We start from the raw sequence: 17,565 nt of genomic DNA on the forward strand, positions 1-17,565 counted from the left end.
GTCAAAAATGGACAAAACGTCACACGTTCGCACCAAATCAGATACTCAGCATTCCCGTCTGATCCCTCAGCTTTTACATTATCACAGACAAGACAGCGGTCACAGCGTTCCCCTGTTAAGTGTATACCACAATCACTCTGCTCCTCTCTGAACGGTCTCAATCACACCTGCTTCGGCACGGCACCTGACAGAGGATCCTCTCTCTGCCCACAACAAAACGCTGGTGCTCCCCAGCGGACTCGAGGTCCATCGGTTCCTCCGACTACCCCAAACTTGGCATCTCCCAAACTTTTTGGCCCCGGAGCACACACCGCTAGAGAGAAGGGGGCCCGGCCCTCGGGGAGCGCTCACGAGGAAGGGGGCAGGGCGGCTCACCTGCGTAGGGCATGGTGACGGTCTCGTTGGCGTTACTGGAGCCCATGTTGTAAATGACGACGGCGGAGGCGTTCTGAGCGGCGGCGTGGCGGATCTTGTCCTTGTAGGTGCAGTTGCCCCGCGGGATGAGGGCCACCCAGCTCTTGCCCGGCGCCGGGGCGTTGAAGCGGGTGCCGGGGTCGCAGGCGTAGCGGTCGGCGGGCGAGGCGGAGAGGGCCACCTGCCCTCGGGCGTCCTGCTTGGGCGACTGGTCGCCGTAGCGCCCGCACTCGCTCTTCTCGCTGCGGAGCTCGGCGCCGCCGCCCGCCGGGTCGGCGTAGGTGATGTTGACGAAGGCCGTGTACCACTCCTCCTTCTCGGCCACGGTGAAGTCCAGGCACAGCAGATGCACGAAACAAAAGGACAGCAGCCATGTTGAGAGAGCCAGGCTGCGGCACGCTTGGATCACAGACATTGCCATCTTCATCTGCCGGCCCCCCCCCGGCCGGCCCGCCCCCGCCGCCTGCCTGCGCCGCGTGTGCGTGTGTGTGCCCCGACCGCCGGCTCCGTGCGGGGCGGCGCTGCTCCCGCCGGGCGCCGTGCGGGAAGGGCGGGCGAGGGGGCCCTCCCCTCTGCAGCCCGCTGCCTAATTCATGTCGGGGCCGTTTGATTTCCTCGGGCTGGCCCCGTCCCCTCCCGCCGGCCTCCCCGCCCGCCTCCCCCCCTCCCCGACCCGGCTCGCTTCCTCCTGCCCCCCTTCCCTCGTTCGCCCTGCCCGCACGGCCGCCTCCCCCGCTGCTGGCAGCCCGGCCGCCCGCCGGGCGGGGAAGGCAAGGGGGCGGGGGGGATTTCCACTCGCGCACGCGGCGCCGCGCCCGCTCCGAGCCCGGCCCCTGCGGACGCCCGGCGCGGCCGCGCTCCCCGCGGTACGGAGCGCCGGGGGCCGCGGGAGCGGTGCGGGAGCGGCACCTGCCGGCAGGCGGCGGCCGCGGCCGATGAACGTCAGCGAGGGCACAGAGCGCGCCCCGCAGGAGGAGGGAGTCGGGGCGCTCCCCGCGCGGCCGGGCGCCTCGGGGCTCTTCATCTCGCTGAGTGCCGTGGGACGGTCGGCAAAACCGACAGTCTTACGGCCTCTGGATTTGCCCGAGTGCCGCTGTACCCCTTACAGGGAGAAGCACTCGCGCCTTGTCAAAAGTTGTTCTGATTTAAGCGATCGTGCGCCGGCTTTGGAATCCAGACCCAGCAGCTTTCTCACCGTGGCTGCCCGTGCAGCTGTGAATGCCGCTGACGAGCAGGTTTGCTACGGTCAAGTGAGCTTCTGGCATGAAGACGGCACGTAAAGCAACGCCTGCAGAAGTGACGGAACAGCTCTTTCTGAACACCCGGACTTGAGGAACGTGGCCAGAAAAGAATAGTTTAATCTTGGCTCGGCAAAAGCCCAGATTTGTGGATTTAAACATACAAAATACTCAAAAAGAGCTGTGCCAAGATGTAAGTACCTCTCAATATAAAACAAGGTCAAACAGCAACTGGCTCTGTCCATCTTAGTGCAAGCAAACAGCAAACATTCCATGTTTCCATAGGTATGTTTGGTGTAACAGGAGGACATCTCACAAGATTTAACATATACTGCCTACCCCAAGCACCTCGTTATTAAAAACCTGATGAGAGAAATGCCATACCCTTTGGCTGAGATGAGATGTATAAATATCTCACTGCTGGCAATATTTGCCTGTTTCCACTTCAGCTTCATAGCTGCCATTGATCTAAGCCGTCTTCTGCTGACAGCCTTAACCACAAAAAGGTTATTTCCCCAGTGCTGACAAAATTGAGTTTTGGGAGGAAAATGTACAAATGTGGGAATAACAGAGAGAAATTTGTAACAAAATATAGTAGACTGCCAAAAAGCTGTAAGTCTACCAACAAGCAAAAGCACAACTTTGCTTGCAATCCAGTTCCTGGAGAAAGAAAGTCAGCGGTTAAGAAGAAAAAGTTACAATGTACAACTAATGTTGAGAAAGGAAAGTAGATGGCAATCAAGAGTAATTGTAAGGTGTTGATATTTCATAAGGGAAGCTAAGCCAGCAAGGAAAATCCATGGTTGGCAGGGCTAGGGGCAATGAAACGTTTGTATACTTGGGAGAGAAAGAAGTATTATCAGAAGAGAAGACAGAAACCACATAAATGATTGATAAATATTTCAGGTTTATATCTGGAAAGAGAAGGATTATGTGTTTCCCAGATAATTGACTAAGGTTTCAAGTTAGGTTAGGGCTGTCTAAATTCTGATGAGATAGTGATTTGCCCTGGAATTTAAACATCTTAACACAGAAGAATGACCAGGCCTTGACCAAGATGGTGTCACTGGGTATTTAGAAAGGTGCATTGGCACCTAAATTAGGCACTCTGGCACCCTTTACTGTTAATGGAAAGTACTTCCAGCAAGCAATTCAGAACATGCAAATGTAATACCTTACTGAGTACAGGACCTAGATGATCCCAGGTTATTCTGTGTTGAACTGGACACAAGCAAAAGCAAAATACACTCCAGGGCAGGCAAGAAGTTCTTCCTCACTCTCCACTTCGGAGGCTTCAGCTGACAGCTCCTTTCCCCTCATCTTCCAGCCTGGTGACCCTTTACAGAGCTGGGACCCCAACAGGTGTGGGCTCAGGATGACTTGGGGTAAGAGCTAACTATAGGGCAGCCTGAAGGCTTTTTAATGCTGATGGACAGTAGAAAAAGTTGACTGAAATACGATCTCTCTGCAGGTGCTCAGGAAAATGAGTTCTTTCTTCTATGAAACTGCAATTGAGTCTTGCTTACACCTGGAGAACAGAAGAGATGTGAACACTGGGAAACCACACAAAGGGTAAAGTGATACCATTGCCTCGCCCATTTGCTGCAAATACTATGCTTTGCATAAAAGAAGACAACACATCTGTTCATTAAGCGAGTTAATTGAGCAATGCCTATTTCCCTGACCTAATTGACACTGTTAATATTCCATCCATCTTCCAATCCATATGCTAATAGCTACATTGCTACTTTATTATGGAATCTTGCCTTAGATTTGAATACTGCTTCATTCTTCCATAACATTGTTTGAATTACTATAGTTGCTGCTGTCGTTCTGGTTTCATTTACTTAAGTAAATTTAATGTTTTTGATAAAATTTTCATGTTCCAAAGAAACACTCAGAGTAAAGTTCCAGAAAAACAAACAAATAAATAAATAAATAAATGTGTTCCAGCCAAGATAAACTCGCTGTTGCTATAGGAAAGGTTTAGTAGAATTTATGAGGAAAGTGACATTTTCATTTAGAAATTATGAAAAGTGTTGAAGCAAGCTTTATCTCGTTTGATCCTTATTAAGTTTTCACAGTGAGATGGTGCTCCTGCTGTCCCAGAGGCAAAATTGCCACATCTTATCACATTTGTTTAGCGTCTGCTTTTGTTGTAGGATTTTTTTTTGTAAACTACAAGAACCCAGGAGATTGCTGCTGATAAACGCCGTTCTGCCTGTGCCGCCTTCTGTTATAGCCTCTTAAAAATGAAAACTTTTGAACGAAACATATCTATCGCTTTTGTGCAATTTCTTTCTCTTCCATGATAGCCCGCTCAGCTCCCTTAAACTTTCCACATTTTTATTGCTTGTCATTAATTTCATGTAGAGGTTTACTCAGCCCTCAAAATACTGGCCTTTCCTTTGCAATATAAAACTATCACAAGTTAGCTTTCTTCAGCTATGAGATTATTTTCCTTGCTATTTCTTATAAAGGGAGTCATTTAAATATCTCACTCAGAGGAAATGCAAACTGACAAATACTCAGTCCCAGCTTTGCAGTGTAGCCCAGGTGTTAACACTCCACTGATATTTCTTGCTATTCCAGCTGGCTGGTTCCTTCTGCACTATGCCACTAACCTCTTCATTTCAAGTGTTTATGCTACCACTTCTTTCAATAAAATAAAATAAAATATATTAGCTATGACTGTGAAAGAGTGACATTTGCTACAGAAGATGCGTAGAAATGTGTGATTAAAGATCATCTGTGCCTCATGCTGGAAATTCATGTCATCTGGAAGGAAGAAAGTCACACTAAGTGCCAGTCAGGTGGCTCATAACTTGCGTTGTATAATGATAAATCTTGGAAGCAGTACTTGCCAGCTACACGCCACACTCTAACACTTAAAAGAAATACATAATTCAGCCTCTGTGCAAGAAAACGTGGATCTTGCCTATTGTAAACAGCATATATTAAATATTAATGTATTTTTCAATTAATGGCAGATTCCTGCTTCCCACTATTTTACCTGAAACGTTTTAGCAAATATGTTGCAGAAGTAAGGACTTTAACAGACTTGAAAGGTGGCCCGGGTGAACCTAATGAGATTCAGCATAGCAAAGTGCAAGGTTTTGCACTTGGGCCAGAAGAACCCCAGGCACCTGTACAGACTGGGAGGAGTGGTCCTTGAGAACAGCTCAGCACAGAAGGACCTGGGGGGTCCCGATGGATGAGAAACTTAACATGAGCCAGCAGCACGCTCTTGTAGCTTGGAAGGCAAATGAGATCCTGAGCTCCATCAGGAGAGGGGTGGCCAGCAGGGACAGGGAGGTGATTATCCCTTTCTACTCTGCTCTTGTGAGGCCCCGTCTGGAGTACTGTGTCCAGGTGTGGAGCCCTCAGTACAAGAAAGACACAGAGCTGTTGGAGAGTGTCCAGAGGAGGGCAATGAAGATGATCAGGGGGCTGGAGCACCTCCCCTATGAAGACATGTTGAGGGAGCTGGGCTTGTTCAGCCTGGATTAAAGAGGGCTGCGGGGTGACCTCATTGCAGCCTTTCAGTACCGGAAGGGAACCTATAATCAGGAGGGAAGTAAACTCTTTGAAATGGCTGATAACAGCAGGACAAGGGGAAATAGTTTAAAGTTAAAGAGGGAAGATTTAGGTTAGATGTTAGGGGGAAGTTCTTTACTAGGAGAGTGGTAAGGTCCTAGAACAGGCTGCCCAGGGAAGTTGTGGATACCCCAATCCCTGGAGGTGTTCAAGACCAGGTTGGATGGGGACCCTGGGTAACCTGATGTAGTAACTGTGGAAGTTTGGTGGCCCTGCTAGGCAGGGGGGTTGGAGCTTCATGATCCCTGAGGTCCCTTCCAACCCAGGTCATTCTGTGAAGTAATATTAATTGCATGTACAACCAAAGTTTTTCTCTCAACCGACATCTTGCTTCTGAGGCAATCAGCAGCAGGAGAGCAACAACAACAACAACAAAAAAGCAACGTTCATCTCATGAAGGCTATATTGTAAGTCACAAGAGGCATAGTCACACCCAAGGATTTTTTTTTAGTGGGAGGCACAGCTTTTGAAAGGACACATCTAAAATTCTTCCACCATTTCTGAAATGAAGCTATTAATTGCCATTGCAGAAGGCTACGCGTGCACACTGTAGATGTGGTTCCGATCACCATTGCTGAGCACAGCCAGCGACACTGAGCAGCTACTGTTTGTCAAGGCTCCCACCTACAAGACTCTGAATGGAATAATGAAGAACAGGTAGACCCTGGATGGTTGCAGGGATGTTTTTCTGGCACAATTCAGACACATACAGATACTCATGATCTCTAATGAGAGCTAGGAGGAGTATATTTGAATTAACTAGACATTTTCCTTTACTAATACACCTTGCTGCTGAATTTATTATACCATTTATATACAGTGCCATGCAGGTCACTGGTGGGGAAAAAGAGAATGATACCCAGAGCAAGTATAGATCCTTGTCTAAATGGAAGATATTAATATGTTGCGCTGAAAAAGATGCGCAGGGTTACTAATGGAGTTTTTACAGAGGTGACTTCTCAGATTGATCATCGTTAATATTATCATTAATGGCCACAGCGCACACAAACAAAATAGGAAAACACTAATGAAATTCATCTATGACATAAAATAAGGTGCCATTGGCAATAGAGAGGAAGGCCTATATGGAATACTGAATAACTATATTGATTGGGCTGAGAGAGAGATGCGATGAAACTCGATAATTCATAATGCCAGGTCATGAATCCACAGACTAAAAATACCTATTTCTGCCCATTGGTTGGGGTGTCTGTTCTTTAGGATGTCAATGTCACAAAGACACCATTAAAAAACCCTACAAACTAACAACCCTAAAATGCATTAGCAGACAGTCTCACCAAATGATGAGGGGTACGAATCTGCTCACGTGTGTCCTCAAGAACACCCACTGGGAGTTGTTTGTGTGGTTCTGCATAAAAGGAATTTTGCAGCTGGAGAAGATGCAGGAAAAGATGACTGGGAGAGTGAGGGAATAAAGAAATTGTTTTTTTCAAAGGAAAATTAAAAACTTAGCAACAAGGGGAAAACCAAGGAGATGCACAACTGGATAGCAACTGCATCTGGAGGGCTAGATGCAATGGATGAAAAAAAGCAATTTAGGATAAAGGCCAGTGTTTGGTATTTAAGGAGAAGATTGCAAGAATGTAAATGACTACAAACAATGAAGGAGGAAATCTTCTGGTTACTTTTACTTATTACTAATCGACACTAATTCTGTTTACTAATTGCTAAACCTACAACAGTGGCATTAAAGATGGCCTGATAAACAGATGTGGTGGAGTTATTAAATGATTGCATCTGATAGCAGGGTTTGGATAAGATGATCCAGGAAATCCCCTTTTCAATCCAAACTTTGCTTAAAAGTTGATAGGATCTTTTCCTTCTACCCCCCCTAAAAGCAGCCTAACTAACATTGTCAGAAGATGCCAGATGGTGCTGCCACAGACAGTTTTCTACATGCAATATGCCTAGACTCTCATTTTTACAGGTTATGGTTGAAATGCTGCATAGCTGTGTTACATTTAGCATATTTTATGGTGTTCTTGCATATGCTACTCCTGTTTGTTATCCATAACTGGACAGGTTTGTAAAGGAAACACTTTCAAATGTAGATACTAAAATACCTCTTGAAATGGTATTTTTGTCACTGGTTTGAATGAAAATTGCATTGAATTCTAAGGATGCCAAGCACATGAAAAAGATGAAAGCCCAGAATTTTGCTGTTCTTTGGCTTTTTTCTTTTTCCTTAGGCTTCTTTCTTTAAATTTAGTTCAAGGATATTCCTTACCTCATCTCTGAGTTGGGGTCATAGAATCACATGGTTGGAAAGGACCTACAAGATCATCTAGTCCAACCATCCTCCCTTTACCATACCTACAGAAAACCACTAAACCATATCTCCTAGCTCCCTATTCAGATGCTTCTTGAACACTGCTAGGGATGGCAACTCCACATAGGATGTATCCTCTGAAGGCTTCGCATGCACAGTTAAAGGAGAAAAGTACAAATAGATGTTATTTAAAATTTGATAGAGCTGAGATAGGTTTAATTAGTTTGGGGCTATTACCACTTCTCATTCCCTTTGTGCTTTTCCTCCTCTAAGACTTGTCTTTCAAAACGGAGTGTTCTGGATTCAACAGTCAAGTAGCTCAGACAATGCATTTAGATTTTAGATAATAGCCCTAGCTGTTGTATCATGTCCTCTTATCTCTTACATTTATTGGTTGTTTACCACTGCAATTAGAATGGCAGAGAAGCACAGGATAAGAACTGATGAAAGATTCATATGTGCTTTTAGAAAATAAGTAGTTCAAGGAAGTCTACTCAAGTCCTAGTTCTGATTTTTTGTTTGTTTGTTACATAAAATTGAGCACAGCAGTTTGAAATAATACTGCCTTTTGTCTGACACAGTTAAAACTCGAGTCCTTTTATGACACTGCACCTTTATTTGACATGTGCATTAGTCAGTATCTTGCCTAAAAGCTCCTTTTTGCAAAGAGACTAAAAGTTTTGTTGTCAGACAAGTCAATTTAATGGTTCATTATAACATTGTCTTGGGAGAAGAAAAGGCTTTTCTGGAGTCAGCATGGCTTTGTTTGTTTTTGTTGAAGACTGCAAAGTCTAATTAGAATTCCTGTAAGACAGTACATTACAATCACTTACTCCGATTTTCTACAACACTAATGATGTTATTAACATTTAAATTGTTAACATTGATTTTATTACTAAATATCACTCCTAGGTCCATGTTTTACGAGAATTTAAGAAGAAATTAACTTCTCAACTTGTTAGCATTTACACTTCTCAGACTTCAGAAACTAATATTTGATCTTCAAAGTAGATATGTACTAACCCACTGGCAGACTCCAAAGCAACCCATAAACACAGACAAATGCCACTTTTCTTACTGCCTGATCCATTAAGAAGAAAACAGCAAAACATTTCAATAGGTGCTAAGGCTGCTCTGCTGATGTTGCAGAAGACAAAAATCAAATACAAATGCAAAATATGCATTTACAAAAGTAACTGATCTCCTTCATAAGCATAGCATGGCCTTGTTCTGGTTTCTTTGCCTTGAATGATTTTATCCTAAACAGAGTGCTCAGCTTAGTAATTGAATGCAGCTACCAGTTTATGAGTCTGACACATATAAACCAACAAGTAGACTAAAAAGTTTTCTTCCCAAATGCTTGCCTTCTTCCAAATAGTCTGGAGAGATCCAAGATAAATATTTTATTTATCCAATACCATTTTCACAATCCAGCTTGTAGAGACTCAGCTATTAGAAAATCAGCTTTTAGGCAAGTTTAGGATGAGTGTCTTCTCCCTGAGCAGAAACTGTCTTGCTCTTCCCTCTCTATTTTAAAGCAGAAGGAAAAATCCAACAACATAAAAATGCTCCACTTCCTCTGTAAATATATTTAAAACTTCTAGGGCAATTAGGTGGCACCTGGTGGCTAGTTCCTCTGTTTGAGCAAGAATTTTATGGACATCTCAGAGCTAACCTGTGGCTGTGGGTCCTCACCCTGAGGTCTGCTCACATACGTTACTTACTTCAGGCTGCTTTACCTGATGCCAGTATTTTGATCAATATCTCTTCCCTCACAGCATGTTCAAGTAAACTGCGAGCTTCCAAGGAGTAACAGCACTGCAGCATTACTCTGTCTTTTTGAACTGGAGGGCTACTGACTACTGAGGTCTTGTGGATCATGATTAGTCCTGAACAAATGGCTGAGTAATGCTACTAGAACTCTGAGCCACTGGCCCTGGAGACACAGCTACTAGAGTAGGTAGAGAACAAACAGATTGCATACTTGTTATGCAGAACAAAAACTACATAACTCAGGTCTGTATGCAGATGCCAAAACTACTTGCACATCACAGCTGATAGAACACTGCAGTACCTAGCAGAGATAGAAAGGCATTCTAGCAGTGATCTTGATGCTTTATGGAAGTTTCCTTCCTCAAACCCACTGAGAACTAAAACCCTATTTCAACTCAGTCAAAAGCTTTTAACTTTCAGACCATAGTTGAACATGAACAGCTTAATCTTAAATAACAAACTTTTAATATGATTAAAGATAGTTTTGTAGCTCAAAGGGAACATACTGAGCGTGAAGTATTGTTAAAAACACAAGCAAACGTGAATGTAAGTTGGGTTATTTACATAAGATAAAGTATTTTATTTTTGTGCATGGGGACAGGACTAGGGGTAATGGGATGAAACTACAGCATAGGAAGTTCCACACAAATGTGCGGAAGAACTTCTTTATGGCGAGGGTGACAGAGCACTGGAACAGGCTGCCCAGGGAGGTGGTGGAGTCTCCTTCTCTGGAGATAATCAAGACCCGACTGGACGCCTACCTGTGCGACATGGTGTAGGGAACCTGCTTTGGCAGGGGGGTTGGACTCGATGATCTCTCTAGGTCCCTTCCAACCCCTACAATTCTGTGATTCTAGGAATACATTTTTCACCAACCATCAAATGCAGAGTTTTTAGTCCCTGTACATCAGTCAGCATAAAGGGTGAAAAGATGGTACTTTCCTGCAGACTAGCATATTACCATAACTTTTGGTTGGCACAAATTCAATAAAAATTCAAACTTCTTAATAAATGGGATATGTAATTTAAGCATGTGACCACAAGAGGTCCTTATTACTCCATCAGAACAGTGCTCAGGCAGTTCAGTACTAAAAATATTGTTATCTATGCATACCAGTTGGATTTACTTGCACGTAAATTAGAGCTAAATCAGAAAACAGATTGTTTTTAATAATCATTGAAAATATACAATAAGTCCTAAGTGATTACCAACAATATATACTTTATATCTTCTCTCAATTTCCTTAATTTCATTCTTGCATCTCTATGTACACTTGTCATTCAACTTCTACACAAGGATAAAGAAAAGGTGACTTCATGGGATATTTTCCTTGCTGGCAGAAACACCTACTTAATGCTGCAAAAGAAATGACTTTAAAGAACACAGCTCATACTCTTTCTTAAGACCTTTTGACCTTCTACAAGAATCCATGCTCTTTGTCCAACCATTAACACATAACAGAAATGAATCTCTCCTTGCTTTGTTACCTGATATCTGCCTGTCTCACCAGCATACGGAGGTAAAAAAAAAAAAATTTAGAAAACAGCTTTAGAATCAGAGCCCTCCAGAGGTTCTCTTGCCATGATTACACATAAGCCTTGCCAATGTTATTTTGCATAATTGAAAAGCACTAACTTTCTTACACCTGCACCTAAAAATTTGTATCCGGGCACCCATCTCATGTCCTAACAGGAGCCACACAAATTCTGTCTTTACAGCAACTTCCTTGACCTGGCAAATGCAAACTTGGCTTGTTTAGGTCAATTGAAAGTACTGTCCAACATCTTACAACTGACCCTCTTCTTCCTATCTCTCTGCCAGCTCTCCATTTTTAGTCACACCAAATTGTTGCTACCAGCTTCACCTTCAAGGACATCATACACTCTCAGGTTTGCCGCTGCAGCATCCTCACCCCCCTCCCTGCCCATGCTGCCAGTCTCTGCTGCCACTCATTTGTCAAAAAGCACTGCTGTGCTTCCTTCCATCTGATAAAATCATTTTGCTTTTCTTCACAATCCTCCACAAGCCCAATGGCAATTACTAAAACAGCATAACACCAAACCTGATATAGTAAGGCAACCAAGACGCTATGACCACTGACTGCTACTTCTTACCTGTTCTTTCCCACTTCTCAGAAGTTCTTGTGTAACCAGCTGTAAGGTCTCTGAAAGAGAACCATCTTCCACACTTTTACGATCCTTTATGCAGTAGGGTCATACTCCATTCTACAGGCTCCAATGCAATGAAATCAAGTAAGCACAAGTTAAAGGTCTGAGTTATGAGGGAAATGGCTTGCATAACTTATTTATTGTGGAGATATTGCCAGCCTGGGAATGGGTTTCAGCATCGGCACAGTCTGATGACTTTTTATTTTATGACTTCAGACTATGTTTCCAAAGCTAGTCATGATTGAGACCATAACAAATTCACTGAAATCAACATCAAACTCCCATTCATTTTCAATGAAGCTGGGATTTCACCCTCAGCTAAGTACACAGTGCAGAATCATATCAGCACAAAGAAATTGTTGTAATGTCCATATTCTCATCTGGCGATATCACCATGGAAACCTCACAGAGATTAAAGCTAACAATCCAGTACCATTCAATTAGCACAAGTGTCATGCTACTCTCATGAGCAGCTACAAAAATATATCTAGTTCCTTGAGATACTAAAAGCTTGCTGCACAGACACCCCACATGGGAAGAAAATCTAGTTCACTAATTTCATGGATATATTACTACATGCAAAACTTATGGCTGAAGAGTGTATTTGTCATTGTACTTTCAGATGATAAAGAATTCCAAAAATCAATATTTCTTCCAGGTTTTAACCATAATAGCCCTCATTTTTTGTTTTCTAACTAATATTGCCACTAACTGACATCAGAGAAATAAAGATTAGAGTGGAGAAAAAAACATACTGCTGCTGTATACTTAACTTGCAAAACAGACAAAATACATTAAATATTCAGCTTATTTCTATACAATCACTGTATGAGAAAAGAACAGTGTTGTGGCTTTCATTTGAAAGCTGTGATACAATGACTGACTCTGTCAAATAGATGATTTTCTCCTTGTGTACAAACATGGTGCTTAAAAATATGAATTATCACTATATGTATTCTACTCTAATGTTCAACTATTTTGAATCTATTATTTAATTTGAAAATAATTTTTTTATGTTACATTGAGATAAAGGTAATAAAAAATAGCATCTATAATTTTCTAACTTACTAGAGCTGCTTCCTGCAGCGTAACTAAAACAACTCCAGTTGTTTCCAAGCATATTCCCCATTGTTCAAGAAGGTAAAGTTCTCTTAATTCTTACATCAAATATTAGCTTTAGCATAGCATCTCTTAACTTTCACTTACCATCAAACAAATGCTGTTGACTCAAGTGATTTTGTGCATATGCACAGATATTCTGCTAATTACTGCCTGAACATTACAAGACTGTGTTAGCCTTCATTGCTCTGCTAAATCTGTTACTTTATGGCCAGAGAGATTACTCCAGTGCAGCTCTGCCATCAGTAGTGAATCCAGGCCCTCATAGTTAGTTCAAAGCTCAACATCCTCCATCCACTTCATGATATGAGGAAAAACTGATGGAATTTTATTCACAAGTTGTACATGAACCATGGATTTGTTTTATGTTCAGGTGAACTTTCCCTCACTTCCAAATGTGTCTGTCCTTTCTTCAGCCCACCTTCAGCTTCTGACCCCAACCATGTCCTGCCCAAGGAAATGGTACTTCTAGTAGCTGCATCAGGTTTGTTGCATCATCTCTCAGCTTCTCTGTTCCACCAGCTGATTCACTGCAGATGGATAGATAAATCCAGCTACGCTTTTTAACCCCTTAATTCTAAAAGCTGCACAAACTATCTGCCTGATCAAATATCACAGGCACAGGGAAGGTGGCATTCTGAAATGAAAAGGGAGAAGAGTGCTCATCTCTCTTCCCTGCTAACAGAGCTTTCAGCTCTGCTCAGAATGGTGTACCTTTACCTTCTATGTCAGCTACATGTTGTTCAGAAATATGACATTGCAGAGCCATTGCACCAGGAAGGTCTGGAAGCCCCATCCTTCTGTGGCAAGTATTTAATCCAGCCTGTTTCAAAACAAAGGGAAAAAAAGGTTCCTGCCCTCTTCTTTTCTGTTTGATAGCTCTCCAAACATGAGATCTTTGCACATTTGCTTGCTGGAGCTGTCAGGGGAATGCATATCTTGCACTCTTCTCTCAAACAGCTCTTCCTCATGGAAGCACTCAGACACCCAGTATGTTATGTGGCCTTCTTACCCTTCCCTCTCTTCCACAGCCCCACTTTGCCCAGTTCTACTGAGTTAATATTTGAAAGAAAATAAATTAATAATACAACATATTTAGCAACTGGAATTTCTCACATAGGAATTGTAACGTTAATTTTCCCTCCTGTTTGCAAGCATCATCTCTGAGACATACACAAAATGCATAAAAAGCTGCAATTCAAACCAACAGCTGGGCAGAGCTACCATGAACTCCAGCTACCACCCAGCCAGAGCAGACCTCCCCTACCTGACCAGAAATCCCCATCTGCCAGTCAAAGTAGGGAACCCCCACATTACCACAGATTGCCTGAGTTTTTTTTTCCTCATCTATCATCTGCCAACAAGCCTCTGCTAGGGAATACATTACAGCCCTGTCAGCTAGTGAGTCAGTGGGCACCAATGGTGTTAACTTTCAGTCAACAGTAAGCAAAAGCTTTTGAATGCTGCTAACATGTATTAGGCTTAAGAATTTCTTCTTCTATTGGAGGAATGAAGGACTGTTTCTGCAAAAGTCCCAAAAGGGAAGGCAAAAAAAATTGTGTTGTAACTCATTTCCAAGCTGGATAATTGCATTCCAAGTTTATCTGCATTTATCTCTGCTTTCTTCTTTTCCAAAGATGTCTGTAGTATTCCCACATGCTATTTGTTAGCTATAACAGCTCCACAAGAGAGAAAGCTGCACAACAAAGACAGGGTAGCAAACTCTCTTCTGATACATTTGACCAGCTTTCAGTAACTGTTTTTATTTCAACACTTTGGCTTTGCTCATAAATGGGCTCTGTCACACAGAGTTCTCTGTAAACCTCTAGGGTGCATTCATACCTAGCAAGCATAAAATATCAGCAATAAGAAAATGACTCCAAATTTTACATCAGCTTCACCTCTGATGCAAACACTGCCATCTGCTAGTCCCTAAACATTCAGATGAGATCAGCATTAGGCTGAAGAGCAACTGTTGTAGTTGAATCTGAGGAAGTCTGAGGTAATTACAGATTGAGGTTACCGAAAGGGAAGAATTTAGCCACTGTCCCATTGCTCTTTAACTTGATACCTAATTATAAGTAGAAGAAATGACACCATTCTCTAATAAGTCAAACTTTAAAACTTGTACCTTGCCTCCTGAGGGTCAAACTCAGACTCATTCCTCAACTTTGTGACACCTGTGGTGAAACAAACAGCAATTTAGGAAAGCTCCAGTGAGTTCCCAGTGCTCAGCCTGCAGCAAGCACACCACACAAGCATTTGGTTCCCTGGGAGCAGCAGGTGACTGCAGAGCACTACAATCCTTGTGAAAGTCCCCTATGGGGAAGGCCTGTGACAGGCAGAAAGAACACCTGCAATGAGTGCAGGGCAGTGAGATGCTGGGGCAGACACAGGGAGTATATAGTTGGAAGAGCCAGAGTTGGCAGGGCTGCATGAAAACAGCAAGGTAGAGTGTAATGATAACATATGCTCAGCTAGTGAGCTCTGAAACCCTTGCACCCTTCAGTAAATATTCACAGGCTGCCACTCACATTTTACAAGTACTGTCCTCATTGCCATGCACTGCAATCCCCACCCCACCAGTAGCTGAACATCACAAGGCCCAACACAGGGTGTAGCCAGACAAGCCCACCAGTGGCCATGGAGATGCTTGTGGAGCTTGAGAACATCCCACAACAGGGGATGTATGTACAGGGCACAGCAAGCACATCACCACTACCTTTCATTCAACTGATCCCATCTGTATTCTAGATGTTTAAGGATCTTAATTAGGGGTCACTGTCTTGCTTGGAACTTTAAAAGACCTGTGAGAAGCTGCTAGAACACTGAATTTACTTCAGTCCAAGTCCTCATGAATAAATTCAGCTTTTTTTTTTTTTTTTTTGACAGTCCAGCTATTTGATAGCCTTGATTAAACCTTCTCAGAATGACTGGAGGCTCAGGATGTTATTTATTCATCTTCAAGCACAGAAACAGTCACTCATGCATAAAATCCTCAGCAGCTCACAGAATTATGTGCTTACTTATGCACAGGGATCCTCAGAAACTCGCACACTGCCACACTCCTCCCCTACCATACTGGATAACTAGAAATCCTCCCAGGCTCCCACTAGGCCTCCTCTCTGAAAACAAAACTCCCCAGCAGCTCCAACCCCTGCTGACAAATGTTCACCCACCCCCAGTTCTCAGAAGAGCTTTTCCTCACGTTTGCTATTTCCCTGCTGAGGGCTCCCCTTAAGGTCACTAATGCACTTATGAAAGAAGATCTCATTTTCACTACCTTCACATTTTAACATCACAGTGTCAAGGAGCTGCTGTTCTACTTTTGGGGTTTTATTCTGTTTTGTTTTATATGGAAATTTTATATTAAACAAACATTACATGGCAGTCAAGGGGATGAGATGGCTCAGGGAATCAGTAACGGGCTGTGAAACCTTCCCATTCTAGGTCAGCACTCCAACACATTCTAGGCCTGTTTAGCTGGATTTAACATTAGAAAAAATATGCTCATTTAGAAGGTCTGAGCTCTCTGAAAGTAATTAGACTTAAAACAAATTGACTGGTGACAAGAACACCACTACGCAAATAAATTTCACCAAGCAGGCACTTGGAAAACAAACAAACAAAACAACCAATATGCAATGAAAGTAACATTCATGGCTAATAATACCAATGGGAATGCTCTAGAGAAATAAACAAAGAAGGAACAAGGAGAAAGATAAAGAAAAAAGAAAGAACAATGAGAAAGAAAGTTACAATAAACTTGTACTATTTTCATAGAATCATTAAGGTTGGAAAAAACCTCTGAGATCCTGTGGGATCACCTAGTCCAGTTGCCCATCTATGACCAGTATTGCTCCCCAAACCATATCCCTAAACACTACAACTATCCTTTCCTTAAACACCTCCAGAGACAGTGACTCCACCACCTCCCTGGGCAGCCTGTTCTAATGCCTGACTACCCTTTTTGAGAATAAATTCTTAAATCAGTCAAAATAGTAAAGGTTGATGTCCATGTCTAGAAAAGGTTCTAAGCCTTGTCTGTACAGCAAAAATAATACAAGTAAGGTATTGTACGGTTGGAATCATACAAATATAGATGGAAACAAATAGACAGAGGGTAACTAAGGAAAAGCACTCACCAACTCCGAGGCCTTCAAGATAGGTGCTCACCAATGTCAAGGACTCACCACAAAAGAGCTACCTCCAGAAAAAGATATTAACTTAGTGCTGGTCGGCCTATAATTGGGATCTGGGAGAAGTGGATTCAAGCTCCACCCCTTCTGGGGGCACAGCTGAATTACCTTCACCTGTGCTCCTGCAGCTGACTCATAGCTTGCCTCAGATGGTTAATCAGAGGTTCAGGCTGTGATCAAGTTTTCCTTTCACTTGTCATAATTACCTGCATTCAAACATTGTATTTATAATACAGGTATTACATCACCTAAAATATAAAGTCCACTATGTAATGAATTGAGGCACAATGATGTTATCAGCATGATGCTGAGTGAAAACCTTTATCCATAATTATTTAGAAGAACACAGTGTAGAAAAAATAAGGACCTTTTGAAGTTTGCAAAAGAAATGATGGGAGCTCCCTGCAGTATCAGGAATTGAACTGGTGACTCAAAAGATCTCTTTCAGTCCCATGAACCAACAGTTAAACCACCCACATTATATGTCATAAAACAAACAATCTGTCCTTCAGCTTTCATTAGGTGAATATATTCAGTGTTTAATTCAGCCAGTCCTCGGTATCACTGATATTAGTCTCATCTAAATGGAGCTATAATTAGACAGGAAAACCATTCAGTTCAAATTTGCATAAGATTTCTATGACTGAATGCTACTGAATAAGAAAAAACTGTAATTAAAGGAGAAAAATTACCATCTGGATAAGAAGTGACACAAAAGGGGAACGTGTCAGGCAAGCTCGATAACTGAAGAAAAACATGAAACAAC

At 42.7% G+C, this 17,565-nt stretch overlaps 1 protein-coding gene and 2 long non-coding RNA genes across 3 annotated transcripts in view; 1 reads left to right on the top strand and 2 right to left on the bottom strand.

Moving 5' to 3' along the window:
* The window catches only part of RNF150 (ring finger protein 150), a 118,745-nt gene extending 117,677 nt beyond the window's left edge, over positions 1-1,068 (bottom strand). The window contains exon 1 of the mRNA XM_015861049.2: positions 376-1,068. Coding sequence (XP_015716535.1) covers positions 376-841 — 466 coding nt within the window. The 5' untranslated portion in view covers positions 842-1,068. The remainder of the gene's footprint in view (positions 1-375) is intronic.
* Positions 1,069-1,363: 295 nt separating this feature from the next.
* LOC116653404 lies at positions 1,364-3,924 on the top strand. Its single transcript, XR_004307156.1, has 2 exons — positions 1,364-1,845; positions 3,124-3,924. It is a non-coding gene; the product is annotated as an uncharacterized LOC116653404 (long non-coding RNA).
* Positions 1,743-16,920, bottom strand: LOC107313125. Its single transcript, XR_001554820.2, has 5 exons — positions 16,746-16,920; positions 14,732-14,780; positions 13,321-13,423; positions 11,428-13,130; positions 1,743-3,180 (listed from the first exon to the last, which is right to left on the bottom strand). It is a non-coding gene; the product is annotated as an uncharacterized LOC107313125 (long non-coding RNA).
* Between the last annotated feature and the right edge of the window lie 645 nt (positions 16,921-17,565).

Source organism: Coturnix japonica, chromosome 4, assembly GCF_001577835.2.
Source record: "Coturnix japonica isolate 7356 chromosome 4, Coturnix japonica 2.1, whole genome shotgun sequence".
NCBI lineage: Eukaryota > Metazoa > Chordata > Aves > Galliformes > Phasianidae > Coturnix > Coturnix japonica.